This window comes from Gymnodraco acuticeps, unplaced genomic scaffold, assembly GCF_902827175.1.
Source record: "Gymnodraco acuticeps unplaced genomic scaffold, fGymAcu1.1, whole genome shotgun sequence".
NCBI classification, from domain to species: domain Eukaryota; kingdom Metazoa; phylum Chordata; class Actinopteri; order Perciformes; family Bathydraconidae; genus Gymnodraco; species Gymnodraco acuticeps.
The window spans coordinates 463,721-478,956 of record NW_022991941.1 but is presented as its reverse complement, the minus strand read 5'-3'; the positions used below and the strand labels follow the sequence as shown (position 1 = coordinate 478,956).

The 15,236-nt window shown below is 40.5% G+C and overlaps 3 protein-coding genes and 1 long non-coding RNA gene across 8 annotated transcripts; 2 read left to right on the top strand and 2 right to left on the bottom strand.

Annotated features, from left to right (window-relative positions):
• Positions 1-2,613: 2,613 nt before the first annotated feature.
• Positions 2,614-3,607, top strand: LOC117535861 (cystatin-B-like). Its single transcript, XM_034200482.1, has 3 exons — positions 2,614-2,739; positions 2,832-2,933; positions 3,277-3,607. The coding sequence occupies exons 1-3, from the start codon at positions 2,665-2,667 to the stop codon at positions 3,403-3,405; spliced, it is 306 nt and encodes a 101-aa protein (XP_034056373.1). The 5' UTR covers positions 2,614-2,664; the 3' UTR covers positions 3,406-3,607.
• On the bottom strand, positions 2,982-4,676 carry LOC117535862. The gene is made up of 2 exons (XR_004567467.1): positions 3,939-4,676; positions 2,982-3,480 (listed from the first exon to the last, which is right to left on the bottom strand). It is a non-coding gene; the product is annotated as an uncharacterized LOC117535862 (long non-coding RNA).
• Positions 4,677-6,043: 1,367 nt separating this feature from the next.
• ccdc58 (coiled-coil domain containing 58) lies at positions 6,044-9,834 on the bottom strand. Of its 5 annotated transcripts, none has more exons than XR_004567464.1 (6): positions 9,728-9,834; positions 8,546-8,671; positions 8,313-8,459; positions 6,454-6,513; positions 6,235-6,370; positions 6,044-6,198 (listed from the first exon to the last, which is right to left on the bottom strand). XR_004567464.1 is itself a non-coding variant. In XM_034200472.1 (5 exons), the coding sequence occupies exons 1-5, from the start codon at positions 9,800-9,802 to the stop codon at positions 6,320-6,322; spliced, it is 459 nt and encodes a 152-aa protein (XP_034056363.1). In that variant the 5' UTR covers positions 9,803-9,834; the 3' UTR covers positions 6,044-6,319. The 5 variants fall into 5 exon arrangements, 1 of the variants encoding a protein (XP_034056363.1); XR_004567465.1 differs by having other exon boundaries at positions 6,044-6,205; positions 6,240-6,370; XR_004567463.1 differs by having other exon boundaries at positions 6,044-6,215; positions 6,250-6,370.
• Positions 9,835-12,029: 2,195 nt separating this feature from the next.
• fam162a (family with sequence similarity 162 member A) lies at positions 12,030-14,653 on the top strand. The gene is made up of 5 exons (XM_034200473.1): positions 12,030-12,185; positions 12,769-12,885; positions 13,221-13,332; positions 13,745-13,853; positions 14,029-14,653. Exons 1-5 carry the CDS (start codon positions 12,143-12,145, stop codon positions 14,143-14,145), a joined length of 498 nt encoding a protein of 165 aa, XP_034056364.1. The 5' UTR covers positions 12,030-12,142; the 3' UTR covers positions 14,146-14,653.
• Positions 14,654-15,236: the final 583 nt, after the last annotated feature.

Sequence of the window (15,236 nt, the reverse complement as noted above, 5' to 3'; positions counted from 1 at the left end):
CATTCAGGAAGGCCCGCCCCAAGGCCGGCTACGTCAATATAGAAGTCTCATTAGGAGAATGCTCGCAGGATAAGGTAGTACCCATAGAGTCCAGTAGAGGGCGGAGCCTGTGAGAGATATAACTATTCCTAATAAAATAACTTCAATTAAATCATTGAAGTCTGGGATAAGATTGTGAAGTTGATTTAAGTGTTTAAATTATGCTAAACATTAACTAATCCTTCCACTTAAAACAGAATAATTGATGATAGGCAACATTTGTGTTGTTGTTGTATTTGTTAATCCCTGGACTTTACACCTCAATCCTCCCTGTTAGTTTCATTTCGTGATTGCTCTTCCTCTAAGGCCCTAGCCACACGGAGACGTAACGCAAACGAACCGAATTCGATATAAAAAAAGTCTTCCATCAACACGCAATAGGCACCAGAAACGTGTCCTTCCACACGAGACCGCTCGAGCCCCTGGAGACGCTGTAGTCCATGTAAGTGGTATAGTTTTATATGTATTCAAAATAATCAATAATAAATCACTGTTTTGTTATATTATTATTATGATAATCAGTACCAACAACTCCACAAGTATGGAGTTGTATGTTGCTTTACTTAAGATATGTGTTATCCAAATAAACACTTAACTTCCTCTCTGAGCATCCTCACATCAACACACAACTGCACATCACAGTATTATAAATGAATGTAACACATAGTGTATAATCATTTTGAAATAAATAAGTAAAGCATTTTATATGAGATTGCAGAGAATTGTTCATGTCAGGACAGGAGCGATGCAGGTCTTCAGTCACTGTTGGTGTGCTCACACACACACACACACACACACACACACACACACACACACACACACACACACACACACACACACACACACACACACACACACACACACACACACACAACTTGTTTACTCTACTTTCTTTCCGAACCGTTTTTTCCACCAGGCTGTCAGGAGGCTGAACTCTCAATAAAATTGACTTTGACTTCCCTGGAAAAGGAAATGCATTTGTTTGTGTAGAAATTCTTCTGAGTTATCAAATGGGTGGGTGGGTGAGTCAAACGGAACAATTTATGATTTCTAAAGAAGTGTCATCAGTTGACTTTGACTTCCTTGGAAATGCATTTCTCAACTGTTATCAAGGTGGGAGTTATCTAATGGGGAGCATACAGAGTCAAATGGAACGAGGAAAATCACCAACAGTTACTCAAGACCTGCATCGCTCCTGTCATGAACAATTCTCTGCAGTCTCATATAAAATGCTTTACTTATTTATTTCAAAATGATTATACACAGGGGTGCACATAACTTTTTTGCCCCGGTTCTCAAAGGAGCACCTGGAGATGTTGCTTGGTGCGCATCCTTAAAACGAAATAAACCGGACCTTTTGAGGGGTACTTGACTTTATGAACGGGGGGAGGAAGGTGTGCTAGTGAGCATGCAGCAGGGTTACTGTGCGGAGCGCATAAAGCAGACCCTTCACGTCTATGTGTGGGAAACCCTGCTATCTTATATATATATATATATATACGTGATTTATTTTGGCATGTCCCACACACTCTGCTAACTACAGTGTGTAATAAGTGATTAAATGATACTAACTTTTTTAAATAATGATATGGTTTTATTGTCGACAACAAGTTATTTGATCAAACGAGTCATTTTGATCATGTATATTCTATTTTCATAATAATATTGAACATTTTGCAAGTGTCCCTGACATTGCTGTCCACCCTGTCATTAAGGGGTAACTGCCCCTATACAAAACCATATGATGTTTTCAGTGACTACCACCATTTTCTCTTTCCTCAATGGAGGCTCAGACAGTGGCTTGTTGCAGAGTAAGTATTTCAACTTATATGTCATAATTGTAATCATATTATGTGTGTAGTTGGATGTTGTCAAGCTTAATATGTCCACTCTGTCATAGTGAAATGTCAATTAATATAAAAACCTTATAATACTAATATTAGCCCAAAATGTCCACCATCCATTAACGGAAACATATTGTTGAGAAAGGGACTAAATAGCTTTCTGAAAATATACATTTTATAATCACTATGTAATTACAATGTATTTACTATACTTTGAATCTGTCCATTTCAGCTTGGACACATGTTGCTGTTTGCATGTACATTGTCTGCCTGCAATTAGTTTATAAAAAGTGTGGGAGCTCCAACATCCATTTCTAACAGCATAACGTACTTAATACAATGAATATGAAGTTCAATGGAAAATCTCAGCTTTTTTTGGAAATGGGGAAGTCTCAAATGCACCGTATGGTGATATTGACTCTAAAGCAACATAAAACTCCTACTTGTGGAGTTGTTGATACTGATTATCATAATAATAATATAAAGAAAACGTGATTTATTAATGATTATTTTGAATAAATATAAACCTATGTAGCTTGCATAAGTAAATACGTTCCACTCTGGAGAAGGAAGTGCATTTCATAAATGTTTTTTCAAAGCCTTCACAAGAATTTGGATAATATTTCATCAGGATCATGTGAGGGTTGTGGATACACCTGCAGCTCCACCCAGCATGAAGGAGTATCCAGGTGTGGGCTCTCTGTATAAATACATGCATGCATTTGATACAAAGTCAAAACACTTGAGACACTTGACAGTTGACGAACTTCTCTTATTGACAATGGCAAATCAAGTTATGGGAGGATGGACCGGGACACAGGAAGCTACTGAGGACACTCAGAAGATTTGTGAAGCGGTGAGTTCTCAATCTACGTTCATTCTTCACAAGCTCCACAGACTACCCTCTGGTCTGGCCTAATGATACATTTTAATTTCATTTGTACACAGGTGAAGGATCAAGTGGAGAAACAAACCAAACAAAAGTATGTGGTGTACAAAGCAGTGAAATACCGGGCACAACTTGTGGCAGGACAAAACCTCACCATAAAGGTAAGGAATATTGTGATTTATGAAGAAAAAAAGCGTGAAAGCCTCAGATAGCGTGTTTGTCTTTATATCATATACAAGATTAATCAATTAACCAAATCAATTTGGGGGGGGGACGCACGGACAGAAACTCCCTCTGGAGGGAAGACAGGGATTTTAGCCTTTGCAGACTACATGCACTAAAACCTATAGAACACACAGGACAGAGACAAAAAGCAGAATAGGGCTCTTTAAATCTAATGCCAGGTTGAATTCATTGCAGGACAGTTTACTGCAGTTTGACAGAAGCTTCACATGAATCAGATTTATAATTTCAGATGTGACATTTCCCCTCTCTTTCCTGCAGGTCTTTGCTGGAGAGGAGGACTACATTCATCTGAGTGTCTTCCAACAACTTCCTTGTAATGGAGGAAAGGTTGAGCTGCACAACGTTGAAGTGGGAAAAACCAAAGACGACCCCCTCGGCACTTTTTAACGTAGACATGACCTTTTTCAACAGTGTAATACTTAAAGGCAGCAGTCTGATATTAAAATGCTCTTCTTCTTTATCCTGAAATTATTAAAGAATGATTTTGAATCAGATACACAGAGATACAGATATTTGGTGTTGGGTAGCAGCAAGTTGAACTCATTTCCTTTTTAAATACATAATAAAGAAAGCATTACAAATCTCAAAATATGTCCTCTGGTTCTTGTGTGTATTTGATTTTCTTCAGTGAAGTCTGATTTCTAAAATAGTTGTAATCTTGGCTGGAATAAATCATTACCAACGATAAAAAGGTAACCCTTTTAGTTTTCACGCATCTTAAAACAGATACAGATACTCATGTTGAGTTTTGATTTCAAAAACCAGGAAGCATGTTTCACTGTCAGTTACTTGATATGTGCCTCTAAGGAGAAAACAGGTTTCACACATTGTTCAGATATAAGAAAGTGACTGCCAACTTTCCTGAGTGAAGCCAAAGATAATGACAGAGGTGTAAACATTACTGATTAAATATTGGTTACCTTCAGACTTCTGTCACTGACAACATCATCCACATTCAGCTCTGATTGCACACTTTACCTGGAGACAAGGAAGGACAAACAGATCAAATGTTGATGACTGACTAGTTATTTAAATATGGAATATATTAAATGTATTGTTGCCTAAAAACAGCTTGTATAACTCCACACACAAAGATATCACCTGGCTGTGAAGATGTATCATATTCTGTTACAACACTACTAGAGGAGAGAAAGAAACAAATAAATACAAATAATAATAATAATAAAAGAAAAAACTTATTTGTTATTGATTATTTTAATTTAATATAAAACTATGTATAAGGAAATACTTCTACCCTGGAGAAAGAAGTGCATTTTATACATTTATTTGTATTTTTTCCTGAAAAACAATTTGGAAATGATTTCTTCAGAAACGAACCAAACTCATCAGGATCATGAGAGGGTTTTGGATTCACCTGCAGCTCCAGAGGCTTTACTTGAGCACCAAAACATTATTGACAAAATACTTCATCACAAGTAGAAAGTCCTGCATTCAAATGTTACTTTGATAAAAAGAAGAAAGGGTTATCAGCCGAATGTATTTAAAGTATAAAAGGACAAAGTAATCATTGTGCAGACAAATGTCCTTTATGTGTATATCATTATAATTATACATTTCTGGATAATATTGTTGCATCAAGAAGCCTTTTACTATTGCAGACAAACAAAGTTCTGATTGACTTTTTGTAAAATATGAACTCTTTTGTGACTCAAAGAGTTAGTCCACTAGTTAGATTTTGAGAGATGCATTTTGTAGCTAAAGCTGTTAAATACATGTTGTGGAGTGAAATCACATTATTTGTACCTGATAACCTGTTTCAAAAGTGCAATACTTAAAGGTGGGGTAGGTAAGTTTGAGAAACCGGCTCGAGATACACTTGTTGTATTCCATGGAATGCTCTTAACATCCCGATAGCAATGAATATCTGAAGTGCTTTGACAACAAATTGCCGCCCTGTCTGTCAGCCTTCCATCTCGTGCACGCACAAATGTATCTCGTGCCCTCATTGGGCGTGCATTGCGCGTTCATGTGTGTTGGAGGAGGTGCTCTGTAAGGAAGTCTGAAGGAAGAGGCAGATTCTTTTCGGCTGTGTACTTTCAAATTTTAGTGCACTCGAGCCGGTTTCTGAAACTTACCTACCCCACCTTTAATGGTTGCATTCTCATATTGAAATCTGTCTAAAAGTTTATGTAAAATTCAATCTGTAAAATAAAAATTCTCCAGAGTTTCTTAGACATCCCTCATCTCCCTCTATTTCAGCCCTGTTAGAGAATAGCTGATCTGGGTCCTGAGCTTAAGCTAATGCATGCTCAGAATTCCAGGAGACACTCAGCTAAACGCCATCATGTTCCAAACCACATCAAGGAGTATTTCTGAAACAGTATGGAGCTCAAATGCTTTCTCTCTCAGGTTTACCACAAGGTGAGTTCCTTTTTATATTTCCGGCTTTTTTACACATACTCTCTCCAGTACAGGTTAGCTCTGAGTGTTAGCATGCTAATGTAAACAAAGACAATATTTTGTCCAAAACAGCCAGGCATTGTTTCTGATAGTGCTGTCGGTCCACATTTCAGATATTACGTCATATCGGACGCAAATCTGGATCAGCTCCGTTGTTCCCCCTTTTTAGAGATTTGGGTACGGAGGAAAAGAGAGAGGGTTTTATTCTCTGACGCTGCGTGAGTTCCCCGACACACCGGGGACACATTGATGTATAAAAGACATCAAAAAGTGCATTTTGCATGATAGGTCCCCTTTAGGGTTGTGTGTTGGTGTTCGGAACCCTAACAAGTTCAAACCCCACTGCAGTCAGCATGCCGTTGTGTCCCTGAGACACTTCGCCCCAAATTGCTCCTGTGGGGATTGCCCACAGTATTGAGTATGTGAGTCGCTTTGGATAAAAGCGTCTAACACGTAACATGTGATGTAATGTTTAAAGCATGGAGACATGTCCCAGTAGAGACACTAAATACTGATATGAACCCGATTTTCCCTACATGGATCAATAAGCTCTATCTCAGTTCCCCCAAATGATTGAAATCACAGACAACACATGGCACTTGAAAACATTTCATTGTCTTTTTAAAAAAACATCTTTTTTTTATTACAATTGCTCCCTTTGGAGAAGCACAGGCATGACTGTGTTACAGCTGTAGTAATGCACACATGGATCACATGGAATATAGGTGTGTTGGAGGTCAGAGGGGTGTGTGTGTGTGTGTGTGTGTGTGTGTGTGTGTGTGTGTGTGTGTGTGTGTGTGTGTGTGTGTGCTCCACAGCAGGACACACACTCTCAGCTCCAGTCTGGACTTGAACCTCGAGTAAAGCATCGGGCGGAGCTTCACTTCACCTTCGGAGGCGTGTAGTGGATTCTGCACCTCTCACTGAAAACCTGAACACAGGAAGTCAGGAACGTCAGATAATGACAGAGCAGTGGAGTGTGATTATGGGATGTTCTGATTATTGTGAGCTTACCTTCAGACTTCTGTCATTGACAACCTCTTCAACGTTCAGCTCTGATTGCATAAGCTTTAACTGGAGACAAGGAAGGAAAAAGACGTTACTAAATGAAGGTCAGCGCAGATTCATTCACAAGTCTCTCTCTCTCCCCTCCAATCAGTGATTAGATCAGCGTTTCACTCTCTTAGCCAATCATAGCGCTACTGTTTAAATCAGCTCTCTTCTCATTTCAAACTGTTGTATATATGGCAATACGTATGATAATAGTACCCTCAAAACAAAGTCTCTCCTGATTAAAATGTATTATTTTCACACAAAGTACGATGATCAACTTTTATCAATTATATATTACATTTTTTTGCCTACAAATTAGTTTACATAACTAGTCCACACACACATCTATTAAAACTGTATCCAGAAGTTTGTTACGGAAGGTAGTAATATCCCGTTTTCCTTTTAACTCCTTTCTTCTGAAGAAATAGTCCCTATGAAATCTGTCCACAGTGAGTTTAGAGGATTATCCTGACCAACTAGGACAGTGGTTCTCAAATGGAGCTACGCGGACCCCTAGGGGTACGTTGGAGTACTGCAGGGGGTACGGGAGATTTATTTTATGTTAATGAAAAAAACAAACATAATTAATGTATTTAAACAAACTACTAATAGTAGATTAACTACTTTATTCAAAGGTTTACAGAAACTCTGGATAATAAAATGGGAAAAATAAACGGGGTGCTCTCTTTTCCTCTCCCTCTCCTGACAGCCCGTCAGTCTCCTGCAGCTCGCTGAACCTGTAATAAGTGACCCGACAGTAAAGAATAAATATAGTTTAGCTAGTTCCAGAGTAGATCAACTAGCTTAGTGTCTTAGGTCTAACTCTTAGTGTATTTTGCTCCACTCAACGGTCCGTCACAGCGGCGGAGCTGTGATCATGCAGAGCTGCGTGTTCTCCGTCAGCAGCAGCTGATCTGATCTCTGATCTCTCTCTCGCGTCCGGTTAGACTTCACTCGCGTTTATGTCCAAATCTATCAGATCTAGCTAGTTCTAGTTAATTATATGACTGCCTGCTTATCAAAGGACACCTAAACAATAAGCGTTGCTTGGCAACGGCGTGTGGCCGCAAAGTATAGCGCAGCATTATGCATATGTTTATATGAGGGGTCAAAATCCCATGCTCATAAAATGCTCATATTTTTTTTTCTCTTCATTCCCCACGCCCCAAAATAAATAAATAAATATATCAATTTTAGGAAAAGTAAGGAAGTTTGAGCAGTGTGAGTTTTATATTAACAGAGTTTCACATATTTCAAAACGCGAAGTGTAATAGCTGCAGTTTGCCTCCCTGTCAGAATGACAAAGCTCCTCAGTGAAGCTCAAGCCCATGTTTCTCACTATGTAAGTACAACTTATTAAAAAGATCAGTTCAATGCAGCTAATGTCATCTCTGTGTTATTGCATGATGTTAAAATTGGTTTGCCATGAATTTGGTGATGGATTGTAAACATTTGAAATGTAGCATTTAAGTGTTTCTCAGTTACAATGTTGTTGTTTTAATAACTCAGACACTGATGGTGCAGCGCTGTGCTGTACCTCTTTATAGGCCTTTTGTCCCTAACAAATAGTTGTTGCGCTGATCAGGGGAAACGTGGCTGACATTGTTTTTTCAAAGGGGGTACATTATTGAAAAAAGTTTGAGAACCACTGAACTAGGACATGTTTCCGTAGATTATAGTAAATTAAATATACAAATATATTGAGAAAATGTTCGTTTTTGGTGATTTGGGTGAAGCGCCACTGAGGGAGACTCCTCCAGCTGCAGATGTCTCTCAGCTGCTGGTGTTTGGAGCCCTCTAACGTCAGGAACAGGACTCACTTTGGTCTGCTCCTTCCTGAGCTGTCTGAGGAGCACCAGGTTGTCGCTGTCCTTCGCTCTCTCTTGTCGCAGTTGTCCCATCACCTCAGATGTTTGAGCGATACAGGACTTGATAGCTTTATCTCGGGTCAGATGGGCCTCCATCATCTGTGGAACACATGATATAAATAGTTGATCATCAGTGTGATGGGCAAAAGCTACGAGGTTTGGTTTTAGTCATGGCTACCACTCACAGTTTCATAGAGCTGTTTGCATGTTTCTGAAGCGTCCACTTTGCCTGAGAAGGACACTGTGGGCACGGTGGTGTTCAGGGAGTGCACGATGCGGTCGTCTATGTTTCGCATCACCCTCAGCACCTCCTGAGAAATCAAATCATGTTTTATTTATAGAGCACATTTAAAAACCATTGTTGGTCGAGCCAAAGTGCTGAATATGCAATAAAAACACTTTACTACAATAGCAAACAGAAGACAATAATTGACTACAGCAAATATAAAAACAAAACACGGGGAAATGTCACGAGTCGTGCTCCGCTCTGACTAGAAGGCCAGGGAGAAGAAGTGAGTCTTCAGTGAGGATTTAAAACCCCCGAGGGTCTGGGCCGACCTCACAGGGCAGAGTGTTGAGAAACACACAGCGGGGGAGGAGACAGAGTCAACCAATGACCTTCAAGGCAAGGAATTAAAGGTCACACAATGGTTTGCTGTGGTTTTAGTTATCAGAGAATAGTCTGATTCCTACAAACTCACTAAACTACATACAAAATCTGGCTAATAGTCGTCCAATCATATTTGTGTGCAGTGTACTTCAGATTAAATATCAGAATAGGAACTCATGATTGTTTCGCAATTGGTTAATAGTTCTATTAAAAGCTGCAACTAATGATTATGTATATAAACAAGTGAAAATGTCCATCCAAGGTGCACAAAATCCAAATTGATGCCATTAAACGTATCGGTCAAAAACCCAAACATGTTCAGGTTAATATAACGCACACCTCAAACAGGATTCACACAGAAACACTGACATATATGGATCTCTGTGAACCCTACAGAGAAGTTACACAATATCTAAGATGTGCAAAACTCCTGCACAAAACAAGTGTTTCAAACCTGTGCTCAGCCTGCACCCAAACATGTTGCAGCTTAAGAGCCCAACACGTAGGCCAGTTTAGATGGATGATAACACGATTGAGGCGGTTAGGTAAATTATCTAAACCCGTGACAGATTTTAAACCACATGCTGTTTGTTTTCAGTGATCAACTGTGGCTCCTTGAACTCTTCCCAGAGCAAACCGTGTTCACTCGTGCTCTGTCTGAACACTACGCAGAATTATAATCAAACGCGGGTATGATTTACATCGTTACCGTGTCTTGTTAAGTTAACTCGTAAGTATTAATGCTGCGTTTATTTACCTGAAACATTGAGAAGTCCTCACAGTTTAAAGTTCTAACGGGCGCAGCCATGTTGGACTGCAGGGTCCTGAACATACACAGCGCGTGAGGGCTGTTCAAGGCAGTGCCTGAATAAAAAAAACATTTAATCAAATTAGATAAATATTATTTAAATATTTAAATTGGTTATCAACACAATAATACACAATAATACTTCAATTGTAATGGAAACATTGTTTTGTATATTTAACAGCAATTTTAAGCAAGGGAAATGTGTATTTTCTACTAGCTTTTAATGTTTTTTTGTAGTTTTTGTTAAAAGAAATGTTGGATAACTAAACATTGGATGAATAAAGTATATATATATATATAAGTCTGTCTGTCTGTCTGTCTGTCTGTAACAGTTATATAACTTGTGACCACATTTCCCCCATCGATTCCCCCTACTTTGACCTACACTCACTCATATATTATGATGCCTTTACATAATTAAACAATAACCCTATTAAAGGTGGGGTAGGTAATTCACTTCAGAAACACTTTTTTGGTATATTCCATGGAATGTTCTTAACATCCCGATAGCAATGAATACATTAAACGCTTTGACAATAAATATATACAAACATTTCATCCGTGGAAGTCGTAGCGCTGTAAAAAGCTAGTCCAATCATCTGCCAGATCAGATGATTGGATGGCCTACCTGCCTGTCAGCCTTCTTGTGTGTTGGAGGAGGGGCTCTGTGAGGAAGGGGCAGATTTTTTTCGGATGTGGACTTTCAAATTCTAGCGCACTCGTATGGGCTCAGAACAGTCTCATAATACACACATGCGCACAGAAGGATGCACACTTGTATTTCATGATCCGCAAAAGGATTCACACTTGTATTTTCGGATCCACACTTGTGTTTTTCAATGCACACACAAATGTATTCCGTTTCATATACATGTAAATAAAATCCAAATACAGAAAAAAGTTTTACATGTGTATTTTTGATCCTCACATATTTGTTTTCCGTTTAAAACTTCTGAACCTGCAAACACAAACAGCTTTCTGTGCACGGATCGCTGTGCATTCGTGTGTGGGTTTTTTGAGACTCCCCTGACGGTCAGCCGATTCGTACTTGTAATCTTTTCTATATATAGCCAATCAGATGTCTCCTCAATTCTAAGCCAATCACATGAGCGCGCCCCCACAAGGGTAGATTTATTGCGTTCATGACGTAGCGCTTCATGTACGCATTTTGCGCAGTCCGGAGCTGACAGCTCCATGGAGCCTGCCTGCAGGCGCTAATCTCAGGACACCCTCCACTCTCAGTACAGCGCCACTTTCCGAACAGGAAATGCACGCAAATACAAGCCTTTATATTATTAAGGTACAGCGCCACTTTCCAAACCATTGATGAATGCTTGTGTACACCGTTTTAAATGTATGTATGTATGGCGAATACAGCTGCTTTATTTATGTCTGTATGAAGTTGTTGTGAGTGTGGAGGGAGCAGTTACAGGTTAGCTTAGCCTAATCGATCAGTGCACTATAGTCAGTGCTAGACAGTGACCTGTTAACGGGGGGAGCCCCGCCGGTCATTATCGGCCGATATTCACTCTTAATAGTTTGATCGGTGCTCTCTATAAAGGTCGATCAGGAGAGCTGGATCTGATCGATATGGACATAAACGCGAGTGAAGTATAACCGGACGCAAGAGAGAGATCAGATCAGCTGCTGAGTCTGACTGAGACACGCTGCTCTGCATGATCACCTGATGCTCCGCCCTCTGTTTAGCGAGCTGACCGGACTGCGCAAAATGCGTATATGAAGTAATCTTACCCTCGTGGGGGCGCGCTCATGTGATTGGCTATAGATAGAAAAAATTACAAGTACGAATCGGCTGACCGTCAGGGGAGTCTCAAAAAACCCACACACGAATGCACAGCGATCCGTGCACAGAAAGCTGTTTGTGTTTGCAGGTTCAGGGGATTTAAACGGGAAACTAATAAGTGAGGATCAAAAATACATATGTAAAACTTTTTCCTGTATTTGGATTTTATTTACATGTATATGAAACGGAACACATTTGTGTGTGCATTGAAAAACACAAGTGTGGATCCGGAAATACAAGTTTGAATCCTTCTGTGTGCATGTGTGTATTATGAGACTGTTCTGAGCCCATACACTCGAGCTGGTTTCTCCAAAATTACCTACCCTACCTTTAATATATAATTCAACCCACTAAAGTTAATCAATATTCCATTGGGGGACATGTTTTAATTAAAGATCTGATTTTTTAGATCAGGCAAACAGCACAGGCAGCTCATCTAATGTGATGGGTCCTTCTGGTGGTAGCGGGTAGTGACTTTCAGCAGCTGACGGAGGACTGCTCTCGAATGGCTTCAGAGACACACTGCTCCTAATTTACTTGTTTTACTAACAAAACACAACATGAATTTCGTCAGAACTCGCCTCTCTCTTGGCAACCTCATTGGTTCGTATCTAACCTTCATTCACGTGTTGTTTTTGATGTGTTTACCTGGCTGTAAAGTGTGCCTCTTCTCCCACTAATTCCAGTAAATGGTGGCTTTAAAGGTGTTTGTATTGATAGTTGCTATGAACACGCCTCACTAAATTACTTTGACTTGGTAAACTGTGTTGTTTTTGATATAATTATACGATACTTCTTCTATGATTTGTCCTCCTGACACACCCCTGTCTTATTAAGAAAGTGCGCAACACACTGACATTTCTGCTTTATTCTATTTCTTATTGGATATCTCGCGAGAACTCATTTGCTATGTTTGTAGAATGTGTTATTTTTGGTGTGATTAAACCAAGCCATCAGCTATTGTTTAAGCATTTTACCAAAGAAAATACACATATTTTGCAGTTACAGCCTCTCGGATGTTATGGGGTTTTTTTTCTTGTGAAAGAGTAAACTGAATATCATTGATTTTTGCCAGTTTAGTAAATTCAGTTGGGCTTTCTCCCTTGTTGTCTGACATTTGAAATACTAAATGATACCAAAAAATTCCTTGAAGTTTTCCTAATGTTTCTGTATATATTGTGAACAGGTCAGAGGTGCAGACAGGTCACTGAAACATGGAGCCACAGAGGGATGTGCAGCAAACCAGAGGTGGTCAAAGCAGAGCCCCCAGCAGCCCCAGCAGCACCAGTAGCCCCAGCACCAGGTACAATTTAGGATCATAAGCAGATAGATATACTATTCTGTTACCACCCACTAATACAAATAACATGTAAATATGTTTGTGGAAAGAGAGTTAAAATTCCCCCCAGTGATTGTTGCTTCAGTAACACACCCCACAGGAGTGTGTACATCACAGGACACTTGTTGCCGTACGAAGTGTGTGAAACAATTTCCTTTGTCCCAGAGGAAGGAGGAACACAGGAAGTGGGGTTACAATCCGGGGTGATGGAGCGAATCACTAGGGCTTGTGAAAGTGAACTGTAAAATGATGATTCTGCCTGCTTGTTTTTCATTTTCTAACGTGCGTTTTCCTTCCAGTTGCTCGTGCCTCGTTCAGGGTCCCAGGCTACAAACCGTCGAATATGGACAAGAAGTTTCTTCTCTGGTCGGGACGCTTTAAGACAGAAGACCAGATACCAGAGATTGTGTCGTGAGTAGCTTCTTCCTGTTTACACCAGACCTCCCAGCGCACTGATTGGCTCTCTGTAATTCAGTTAACATACATCACAAGAACAGAGCTCGCTGCAGAGGCTGGCTGATGTTCCCGAGATGAATGCCCTTTAAACAAGGCGTCTGTTTTGAGCTGGAGGTAATGACTGATTCTTAAGTCATTATAATCAGATCTGCTGCTGCGATAGAAGTCCTGATTGTCACGTACACAAACTGCAGACCTCCCACCCTCACAATAAACTGAGATTTGGTGTCATATTGACGCTGCTGAAAAGCATGATTAGCAGGTTATTGTCGATGATTGCAAAGGAACATGCAGGATATGTAAACAAACCTGCGCGTGGATGTGTTGCGTTTGATATTTGTTGTTTGTCCACCTGCCCGTGCCTCAGGTTTGAGATGCTGGATGCTGCCAGGAACAAAGCGAGAGTGAAAGCCTGCTACGCGATGATGGCGATCATGATTGTGGCGTGTTTGATCACGGTGATCCTGGGCAAACGGGTGAGTGATAATGGACGGCCGCTTTGTGATTCATGCTTTTGTTTTCTCCAGTTTCTGTTTTAAAAAGGAGGATAATCTCGTTGTGCTTTTACACCTGTAGCTCAGTACATTTGGACCAGACAACAGACGTGAAAATTAGACATTTTTAACAGATCCTATTTCTCCTTTTTCTCAGGCTGCAGGCAGGAACGAGTCTCTGACAGTCCAAAACATGGAGAAGAAAGCAAGATGGAGGGAGGAAGTACAGAGAGAGAAGGAAGCTGCTGTCGCCATGTCTGAGAAGGCTCAGTAAAAGATCACGTCCCTTCAAACCCTCATATTGGGCCCAGCGTCCCCCTAATCCCTGTATTCATCACAACTTCAGAGCTCTCCACTCCCATCCTAAATAGCAGCCAACAGAAATCACAGCAGTTGTTGTTTGTGATTCTTAACTTTTTTTTAAGCCTTTGTGAAATTTTATCTTCAACTAACAAATACTGTGGCGTTGTGAAATCCGTGTGAGACGCACCAATAACGTTTTATCTATCAATGCTTCTAGTAAGCTTTCAACATATACCTCGAAATCTCTCAAATAACTGCCTTAGTTTTGAAATTAGCCGTCAAGGCAACGGTCCGACTTGTGATGACAGTTCAGGTTTAAAATGGTGTTCTGTTTTTCTGTAAGAGAACGTCAAGAAGTGGATCAGGCCTCTGCACGAGGGTCCGTTCTGGATCATGTGGGTTGTTCATGACTTGATGCAGCATCTGTGTTTGTATAAAGTGAGCACTAAAAAAAGATTAAATAAATATTTCTTGAGGATTCCTGTTTGATTGCATTTCACTTTCATATGAGATGTTATCATGGCATCACATCACCCCAGTCCTCAGACCTTCACTGGCTTCCTGTCTCCCATCGCATCAACTACAACATTCTGGTCCTCATCTACAAAGCACTCCAACATCTGCCCCCCCCCCCTCCATATCTCACAAACCTTCTCGCCCCCTATCAACCCCCCACGGTCCCTCAGATCCACCGCAGCCGGGCTCCTCACTCAGCAGCTTTGGGGACAGAGCCTTCTCAGTGGCAGCTCCAAGGCTCTGGAATTCCCTCCCCCAAGATCTCCGTGGCCGTTTCTCAATGTCGAGTAAACCTGCTGCAGAGCCTCTATTTCAAGTATACTACGTCATCGAGCGGCGCCGAAAGACCGTTTAAATGCATGTTAAATGCCCAGCATCCGGCGTCCCTCGATGACGTGGTATACTTGAAATAGTGGCTCTGCAGCAGGTATACTCGACATTGAGAAACGGCCTGAGTCCCTCAGTCTTTCAGTCCCGCCTCAAAACCCATCTCTTCAACTCTGTCTACCCATAAGCCCCCCTCTCAATGAATAATAATGCATTACA

Excerpts from the sequence above, each read along its gene's own strand:
- ccdc58 (XM_034200472.1), bottom strand. The coding sequence starts at position 9,802 with ATGTTCAGGACCCTGCAGTCCAACATGGCTGCGCCCGTTAGAACTTTA. Across the intron at positions 6,514-8,312 it reads TCAGGAAGGAGCAGACCAAA|TTAAAGCTTATGCAATCAGA; the intron begins GTGAGTCCTGTT and ends CCTTGTCTCCAG. Across the intron at positions 6,371-6,453 it reads TCAATGACAGAAGTCTGAAG|GTTTTCAGTGAGAGGTGCAG; the intron begins GTAAGCTCACAA and ends TCCTGTGTTCAG.
- LOC117535861 (XM_034200482.1), top strand. The coding sequence starts at position 2,665 with ATGGCAAATCAAGTTATGGGAGGATGGACCGGGACACAGGAAGCTACT. Across the intron at positions 2,740-2,831 it reads CTCAGAAGATTTGTGAAGCG|GTGAAGGATCAAGTGGAGAA; the intron begins GTGAGTTCTCAA and ends ATTTGTACACAG. Across the intron at positions 2,934-3,276 it reads GACAAAACCTCACCATAAAG|GTCTTTGCTGGAGAGGAGGA; the intron begins GTAAGGAATATT and ends TCTTTCCTGCAG.
- fam162a (XM_034200473.1), top strand. The coding sequence starts at position 12,143 with ATGAATTTCGTCAGAACTCGCCTCTCTCTTGGCAACCTCATTG. Across the intron at positions 12,886-13,220 it reads ACCAGTAGCCCCAGCACCAG|TTGCTCGTGCCTCGTTCAGG; the intron begins GTACAATTTAGG and ends TTTTCCTTCCAG. Across the intron at positions 13,854-14,028 it reads CGGTGATCCTGGGCAAACGG|GCTGCAGGCAGGAACGAGTC; the intron begins GTGAGTGATAAT and ends CCTTTTTCTCAG.